We start from the raw sequence: 9,644 nt of genomic DNA, 5'->3' as shown, positions 1-9,644 counted from the left end.
TATGTAAGTGTGTGTGTGTGTGTGTGTGTGTGTGTGTGTGTGTGTGTGTGTGTGTTTTCACTTGTGGGTTGTTGGATATTCTGCATCACAATTATTGGAATATATTTTAAAGTCATAATGCGGCTTTTCTGAAAACCTTTATTTTTATTTTTAATTATTTCATTTTCTTTGGTTTTTTTGAAACAGGTTTTTTTTCATGAGACATACTGGCTATCCTGGAAATCACTATGTAGACCAGGTTAGCCTTGAACTCACAGAGATCTGCCTGCTTTTCAGATATCTGCCTGCCTCACAGAGATCCGTCTGCCTCATCCTCCTAAGTAATGGTATTAAAGGCATGTGCCAGCGCTCCCTGGCTAGGACATTCTTTCTGATCAAGACTGTTGCATTTAAAATTCTGAGGGCTACTCAAGAATAGACATGTGCTTCTTTTTATCAACATTCTTTAGTACCTTGGGAATTGAAGTTTGCCGGTCATTGACTTTTATCATTTTATATTAAAGTGTTGCTCTGGGGCATTTAGAATGGGAGACAAGGGTGAAACTTAAAATTTCTGGTTCAGCAACAATAACTCTGCATTTTACCAGGGTGAAAAACTTGTGCTACTGCATACCTTGCTGTTTCCTTATTGCAGGTCTTGCCCTCCTCAACAAAGGAATTTATCTCCTTCCTGAGTCAAGTGCTGTTACACTCACATCTCCTCTTTGTTGTGGTCACTAGAAGAATTTGTGTGGGCATACAATGAAATATATATTCTTAAGAAATAATGATAATACCTGTTTCAAGACTCTTAGTTAATCTTTGACTTAATTACATGTCTTTTCTCTTTTTCACTTATAGAATTAACACGTCCATAATTACTTAAACAGTTCTTCAAGTCACAAGACAGATACATGATTGACAAAGTTGAATTTTTTGAGGTCTCTCAACAGAATGGCTTCACACCTCAGAGATCCCTTTAAGCCCCAGTTACTAGAAAATGACCCTTTATTAGACTACATGGAGTTTATTCCAACCCAGGTTTCTCCTGTGCAGTGGGAAGAAGGTATCTCTAACTCGCCAATTGCTCAGCTCAACTTTCCCCAAAATGACAGTGTCTCCTGTGCAAAGCAGGTGCTGCAAGCACTCTGGGAGACGTTTAACTCCTGGTTGCAGCCAGAAAAGCAGAGCAAGGAGCAGATGATTTCTCAACTTGTCTTGAAGGAATTTCTCATCACTGTTAAATTCAAGGACAAGTTTGCCTTTAAAGAGAAATGGGAATCAAGTGACAGAAACATGGGGAGATTTATGGAGGGTCTGACTGATGAGTACTTGAAGCCTCCTGTCATGGTGAGTACCTTGGCTGAGAGATAGTTAAGTCAGAAATTAAGACAGTCATTTTTATTTGAGGAAAAGTAGAAAGTTGTTTTTGCTTTTTAATTGGTAAGACTGTATCACTGCCCCACCACCAACATGTTTCAAAAAGAGACTACCTAATGTTCTATATTACTATGAATAAAACAGAGAAGAGCCCATGGATTGTTGGATGGATGTAATTTTAATTAAATTATTTAAATGATGACAGAGACATTGGGATAAGACATCTAAGCAAAGCCTTAATCAGTTTAGAAAAGATACCTTGGCTTTGAAGTTGGCTCATTTAGGGTGCTGGTTACATCCTAATCAGGAGTACTGAGTTGCAATCTCAGCATACATTTAAAATTCTGATTCTCAAAAGTAGCCTGTGATCCCGGGACCTGGGGGGGCAGAAATTGGAGATTTAATTCAATTAATAGTTCTCCAAATTATCTACTACAAATCATTAAGAACAACTGTCTATGATACCTAAGTTTCAGGATGCTAGAATATTATTTCTGATGTTAAACTCTAGCTATCACATACATATTTAACACTGACATAACCATAGGATATACCTTGATGAATAATGGTGATGCAATGCAAATTTTGAAAACCCCAAACTAAACATAGACGTAATTACATTGGATCTTCTTTAAACATCTAGGTTTGCATAATGCTTAGTCACTGACAGAAATGGCCAATGTGGTGACATTTTTTAAACACCCCATAAACACATTTCTAATGTCATTGTACAAATCTCTTCCTGATTAGACCTATCAAACCTTGCTGTATTTCACTAAGACAGCAATTTTGTTATAGGTTCCATAACTTGGCAGGTGGAAAGGGGACAATCCTTAGAATAATGAGAAGCCATTCTTGAAGGGTAAAAGTCCTTATATTTCAGTTTGGACCAACCTCATCTTTCCACAAATGTAATGACCATTGGTGGAACCAAGAAAATGTTGTGGCCATGCATTGCAGAAATATAACTTTACCTTTTCCCTGGGAACTGTGACTCAACACTTGCAAATACATTGCGAATAGGGACTTTAGAGAACATAACTTGTGAATGACAGAATAACATCATCAGAGATGAGAAATAGACAAATGACCTAATCAATATTCCAGTAATGCCATACAATCAGTTGGCAGGATTTCTGTCATCCACAGATTCATTGGCAATTGTCATTTGGCTTTGTTTACAGGTTCACATCGCCATGCAGGGGCAGAAAGCCCTCTTTTCTGAGACCATGTCCTTAAAAGAAGCTATCAACCTTCTGAAAGAGCAGCAATCATCAAGAAGTTCAACACAAGAGAATGCAAGGACACCCTTTCCAGTCTCCCAAGACATGTTATTAAAAACAGGTGAGTGTCAGGAAGCTGCACAGAGGAGGTATATTGTGTAGGGATCCCTTCTTGGGCACAGTTTCATCAAGTGTCTTATTTCCACAGGACATGAAGACAATGAAGATGGCCAAAACAATCCCTGGAGCACTAGGGATGTAAATGGTGGTAACAGTAGTCCTGGAAATCAGATTGACTCCCTTATCATTATCCAAAGAGAACAATTTCCAGAGCCTGAAGATAGAAGGGTTTCTTATAAAAACCCTCATAATTACAGCAGAACAAGTCAAGTCACCTCCAGGTACCAGGAAGAATCTCAGAAGGAAACTCCTCCTGAAGATGGCCCTATGGAGGTACAATCAGAGATCATCTCCAGGCTAGAGCAGACTGAAGACTTCCAGATTCATGATGCAAACTCCACTTTTGAGAGTCACCAAGATAGACTCCACAGAGACCCAAAGACATACAAATGTGAGGAATGTCAAAGAATCTTCAAATATCCCTGTAGACTTTCAGCCCACCAGAAAACACACAAGAAGAAGAGGTCATTTTTCTGTCCCAGGTGTATTGGTGTAAATACTAAGGACACTCCACGTAGTTAAAAGGAGATTTATTTAATGGCATAACTTACAAATTAAGGGATAGGTAGGTCGTGGGGTCTGGGGAAGGTGTATCACAGTCCAGCGGTGTTCTCTGGAGCTCTGCTTGGTCCACCTCCACCATCCAGGGTCCCAGAACCGAGCACCCACCCGCTTATCCAGATCTCGGGTCCCCAGGCACCTCTCTTGGCCCCGCCTTGTAGGCGTGACAGTTGCCGAAGTCTCAATGGGGGTTGGAACTTCCAGATCAAAGCTGGAATGGCTACCCACTACATCTCCCCCTTTTTGTCTAAATAAGAAAGTTCTAACCTAATACAAGACTATATACAAAGGAATGGTTATCAAATATTGTCCAGGAGTAATGGGGGATAATGACCATAAAGCCTTCCATACTTGCTCATGTACTCTCAGGTCTGAGAGTACATGAGGTCATACATAGGCAAAATAAGCCTTTCCAATATAGTACATGTGGGAGGTCTTTCAGCAGTCAAACCAAACTGCAGACTCATGAGAGGATTCACACAGGAGAGAAGCCTTGCACCGGCTCTGTGTGTAACCGTAGCTTCCGTCGTTCACCAAAAATTCCACCGTCACCGGAGGGGTTGCCATAGGTCAGACTGAACTTGCAGAGCTACAGCCTCAGTGTCTCATGTGCACATGAAGAAGCATGTCGTATCCAGACAGCAAGTGTCCATTGAAGATGTGACATGTAAGTTCTGGATTGTTCCCTCTGTCCAGTGTCACATTCCAGTGCCATGTATGGTAAAGAAGGGGTGACCATTGTTCACTAACATTTTTCTAAGGCCTTAAGGTAACTTATAATTTGTGCCTGCTATATATTAAATAAATCAATGGAACTGTAATACAATTGCCTCTTATGTATATTTTGTGTGGTGTGTGTTTGTGATTTTGTGAACTTTTCCTGTTTGTTTTATTTTTTGCCTCAGTTCCACAGCATGAGGAGACAACAGAGGACTTAGTTGTCAGTTCTTCACTTTTGCCTTCTTTAAAACAGGGTCCTTCTTATTAGGAGCTTTGTACACTAGTACATCTGATACTGCAGATTCCAAACATTCTCTGGTCTCCAGCTCTCATCAGTACAGAGGTTCATGACAGTGCCCTGTCATTCCCTCTGTTTTCTACCCTGTTAAGGTGTCAAACTCAAGTTTTAGGCTTGCATGGTAAGTGTATCACTCTTTCAGCCATCTCTCATCCCATAAGTGCTTACTGCTTACAGTTCAAGAATGTACCCCCACATGAGTGGGCAGGGTTCCAAAGTAGTATAAAAATATTCAGTCAATTGCAGTGGTTCAGAGAAGCCTCCATACTTATTTCATTAAGACTATAGTCTTCATTGCTCTATCCACAGGACACATAGAAAGTTGCATATATGGAAGTTGGTCTGACAGGATGATAAATAGATTACAAGATGCAGATGTTTTCCATGAGAGAATTCCAAAAACTGTAGTCAAGAAAGGAAAAGAGAATAATAGCTATTTTGAGAAACAGGAACTCTGTGCTTAGCCTAAGCCAGCATGCACAGGGTGATTGACTTGTTGGCACCTTTGTGTTGTTGATTTTCTTGAGAAAGTTGAGAAGAGTTTCCAGCATCATGTAGAAATGTAAAGGATGATATAAGACTTTCCCCTGATGTCCCTTGTTCAGCCTTAGAGTAGGAAAACAAAAGGTTTCCATTATTGAAATCCAGAATTTCATCAGCTGACATCAATTCCAACAGAATCTATGCATTTTCACATTGATGTTTTGATTCTTTTCTTTTTATTAAGAGATTTTCTATTTATTTTACATATTGTAGCATGAATCTTAACAGGTCTTATTAATGAAAATAAACCTGGAGCAAGGTATTGGGGTGAAGGGTGGAAGATCAGAGAAACAGAACAAGCCACAGCCACTTCACCTTGCCAGTTCCTCAGCTGATCCTGTTTCCTCAGACTGGAAGCTCTGAGTCCTCATCCAGAATGAATCTCAGTTGAACTGTTGCTCAAAAGCCTAAAAGCTTAACCAGCCCAGTTCCTGGTTTTCATGCCTTATATACCTTTCTGCTTTCTGCCATTACTTCCTGGGATTATAGGTGTGAGTCACCATGCCTGGCTATTTCCACTGTGGTTTTGAACTCACAGAGATCCGGATGGATCTCTGCCTCCAGAAGGCTAGGATTAAAGGTGTGAGTGCCATCATTTTCTGTCCTCTATGTCTGTCTAGGGGCTGTTCTGTTTTCTGACCCCAGATAAATTTATTAGGCTGTATGATATATTGGGGAACACAATATCACCACAATATATCAACCACAGATTCCCTGTCTTCCCTCCTCCCACCCTCCAGAATTCCCCCCAACCCACTCCCATTCTCACATCCTCCAAGGCAAGGTCTCCCCAGGGGAGTCAGCAGAGCCTGGTACATTCAGTTGAGGCAGGTCTAATACCTTCCTCCGTGCACCAAGGCTGAGCAAAGTGTCTCATCACAGGCACTAGTTTCCAAAAAGCTGGCTCATGCACTAAGGACAGGTCCCAGTCTCACTGCCTGGGTGCCCCCTAAACAGTTCAAGCTAATCAACTGTCTCACTTATCCAGAGGACCTAGTCCAGTGCCATCAGGACTCCTCTGCTATTGGATCACAGTTTATGTGTTTCCACTAGTTTGGCTAGTAGTCTCTGTACTTTTTCTAATCATGGTCTTGGTATTTCTTGCTCATATTATCCTTCCTCTCTCTCATCGACTGGGCTCCTGGAGCTCCTCCTGGGGATCAGCTATGGATCTCTGCATCTGCTTCCCTCAGTTACTTGATGAGGGTTCTCTCATGACAGAGTGTTCGGCCATCTGATCACAAGAGTAGGTCAGCTCAGGCACCCTCTCAACCATTGCCAGTAGTCTATAGAGGAGTCATCTTTGTGGCTTCCTGGGGACCTTCTAGGACTCTATTTCTTCCTATTCCCATGGTGCCTTCATTTAAGGTGGTATCTCTTTCCTTGTTCTCCCATTCTGTTCCTGATCCAACTAAGACCTCCCGCTCCCCTAAGTTCTATTTTCCCCAACATTTGCCCTCTATTACCCCCCCCAACCCCCGGTTTGCTCATGTAGATCTCATCCATTTCTCTGTCGCTGGGCAAACTCTGTCTTTTCTAGAGTCCTCTTTACTAGCTAGCCTCACTGGAGCTGTGAGTTGCAGTCTGGTTATCCTTTGCTTTACCTCTAGTATCCACTTATGAGTGAGTACATAACATGTTTGTCTTCCTGAGTCTGGATGGTATTTTCTAGTTTCATCCATTTGCCTGTAAACCTCATGATGTCATTGTTTTTCTCTGCTGACTAGTACTCCATTGTGTATAAGTACCATGTTTTATTTATCAATTCTTGAGTTAAAGGGCATCTTGGTTGTTTCAAGGTTCTGGTTATTACAAATAATGCTTCTATGAACATAGTTGAGCATGTGTCTTTGTAGTATGATTGAGCATTCCTTGGGTATATGCCCAAGAGTGTTATAGCTGGGTCTTGAGGAAGATTGATTCCCAATTTTCTGAGAAACTGCCATACTGATTTCCACAGTGGCTGTACCAGTTTGCATTCCCACCAACAGTGAGTTTGTATACACTTAGTGAGTTTGTATACAGACTGGCTTACAAGACATCTTTATGCAAAAACAAGCAAACATTAAAAAAATAGAAAAGGAAAGAAAAAGATGAAGGAATAAAAATATATTTATTTTGACCACATAGTTTTATTTTCTCCCTAGACTAGAGTGTTCAAGTCATGTCTATCAAACATCATGTTTTCCCAAAATGAAACAGTCACCTCTCTCTGCATACACTGCTGAGCCTGGTCCAGCCTGTCTTTTCTGTGTAGGGCTGCAGACACCTCCTGGGAACTGCCTTCTGTCAAATTACACTGCCAGAGGTTTTCACCTGTTCATTGCAGCACTTGGGATCAAATCTATGGAAATCAGGAACTTTTGACAGGTTTAGAATGAACACTATATGAGAGCACAGGATCAGAATTCCTGGGAGATGGAAGTCAGTCTTGATGCTCCATAAGTGTGGTACTGTCCCCTTTCACTACAATGACTTGCAAAGCTTGCTTAGGATGTGATCTCCTTCCAGAGAAGCCTCAAGCATTGCATGTGAGACACAGAGCTGGGCCTGAGTTAGAATTTCATCTGTGACTGAATCTTCTGGAAAGGTTAATTTTCCCTGTTTTGTTTCCTTGCTTGTTTTTGCTGCTGTTATTTATGCATCTGTCAGGTAACAATGAAACCAACCATAATGGTTAATTTTTAGTTATTTTTTTACTTTAATCACGTGTCTCTTCTCTTTTTAATTCATAGCTTTTATACATCCACAAATTGTTGAAACAGAGCCTTAAGTCACAAGGCAGATATGGAATTGTCATGGTTGACTCTTTCTGAGGATCCTTACCAGAATGGCTTCACTGTTCAAAAAGCCTTTAAGCCAGAGTCACCAGCAAATGACCTTGAATTAGACAATGCAGAGCTCATTCCAAACCAGTCTGGAGAAGAAATCTCTAACTCTTCAGGCACACAGCTCAACTTTCTCCCAAATAATTGGGCAAAGCAGGGGCTGCAAAGATCCTGGGAGATGTTTCCCTCATGGTTGTAGCCAGAAAAGCAGAGCAAGCAGCAGGTGATTTCTCAACTGGTCTTGGAGTTTTTTCCCCAAAACTATAAATTATAAGGACAGATTTGCCTTGAAAGAGACGTGGGAATCAAGTGGCAGGATCCCTGGGAGGTTCACGGAGTGTCTCTTTGATGAGGGTTAGAGCCTCCTCTCAAGGTGAGTTCCTGGGTTGAGAGATGACTAACTCAGGAAGACAGTCATTTTGAGAAGCAGTACTGAGAAGGTGTTGTAGTTTTTTATATTCATGAGAAAGTACTGTCCCCAACAAAACCCTTACCAGGGAGAATACCAAGTGCCCTAAATTAGCATAAATATAGCAAAATAAACCTTTTGCTGGTTTGAGGGACACACTTAAATGTAATTTATTTACATGGTGACAGAGAGACTAGGAAATTAATATTTGGGAACTTAAGGCTTTAGAGGAGATACCCTGGTCTTAGAGATGACTCAGTCAGGGAGTCAGGGAGGTGCTTACAATGTAATCATGAGGTCTGAGGTGGAACCTCAGCACACACTTAAAATATGGCTTGAGACACTAACGTGTGATCCCAATTCATGGGATGCAGAAACTGGGGATCAAAGAATTTACATGTCTTTCCAAATATGCTAGTACACGTCATTAAGGCACTGTGTCTACACAGCTGAGTTGGCAGAATGATAGAGTAAGGTTTGTGATGTTGAAATCTGGATTTCCCATGCACATGCAGCAGTGACACACCCATAAGAAATGCCTTCAGGATTCCTGATGCATCATTTCAAATTTTTGAATCTGGGAAAGCTTTATATAGAGGTAATTATATTGGATCATTTTTCAGGGTCTAGATTTTCATAATTCTCAGTCAGTGACAGAAATGGCCAATGTAGTGAAAATTTTAAAATACCCCATATACACAATTCCAGACATTATTGTACAAATCACTTCTTAGGGTTTTAGGATGTTCGTTTAAATTTGTTTGTTTGGTCATATTTTTGTTATTAGAAACTTGGTTTCATTGTGTAGCCCTGGATGGCCAGGAACTCAGGGAATTATACATCCTCTGCTTTTCAAGTGCTGGAATTACCGTTGTAGACCACTATTCACTACTATTTGAGTTTCTTGCTCTTATACACAAGTTCTCATTTCACAGTTTAATTCTACATTTATACTCTTTTAAGCTTTGTTTTAAATTGAGAATTTCATGACTGATACCAGTTCCAAGTACACTGCTGCCATACTGTCCTGTCATGTGCCTAAGAGCAGAGGTAGTGTGCATCTGTGGAGACAATGTATGTGAGGGAGGATCAGATAAAGTTAGGCCCATGTGGTAAGCAGAGGCTGGCCCCTTAAAGAAAGACTCCCTCCTTCAATGACTTGAGTAGTTGAAGACAGCATTGTGACCAGAGCTAAGAAGAAACTAACTTTGTTTTTGTTGTACCCAGAATCTCCCAAAGACCATCATGAGACCAAATCTGATACAAAAGCAGAGTCTTTTTACTATGAGTTAACTCGGTACCCTGTCCATCGGGGGCAGCAGCAGAGCAGGAGAGACCCTGAGTAGCAATGAAGCAGGGTTTTTAAAGCAAAAGGGGCTTGGTGGTCTGTGGGGCATTTACCCACAACCCCCACAGTTCCCCAGAGTTTTCTTGAGTGCAAGCAGCAGGAAATATTAGATAGAAGGATTTATTGTGGAGAATCTTGCGGAGATAAACAGATAGAAAATAAAGGATAGCCTCGA

General features: G+C 41.0%; 1 protein-coding gene across 1 annotated transcript; it reads left to right on the top strand.

Moving 5' to 3' along the window:
- The first annotated feature begins 999 nt into the window (after positions 1-999).
- LOC131899066 (zinc finger and SCAN domain containing protein 4C-like) lies at positions 1,000-4,394 on the top strand. The gene is made up of 4 exons (XM_059250474.1): positions 1,000-1,329; positions 2,544-2,703; positions 2,791-3,153; positions 4,297-4,394. The coding sequence occupies exons 1-4, from the start codon at positions 1,000-1,002 to the stop codon at positions 4,392-4,394; spliced, it is 951 nt and encodes a 316-aa protein (XP_059106457.1).
- Positions 4,395-9,644: the final 5,250 nt, after the last annotated feature.

Source organism: Peromyscus eremicus, chromosome 1 (genome assembly GCF_949786415.1).
Source record: "Peromyscus eremicus chromosome 1, PerEre_H2_v1, whole genome shotgun sequence".
Taxonomy (NCBI): domain Eukaryota; kingdom Metazoa; phylum Chordata; class Mammalia; order Rodentia; family Cricetidae; genus Peromyscus; species Peromyscus eremicus.
The sequence above is the reverse complement of the archived record's forward strand: the minus strand, read 5'-3'. Positions and strand labels throughout refer to the sequence as shown.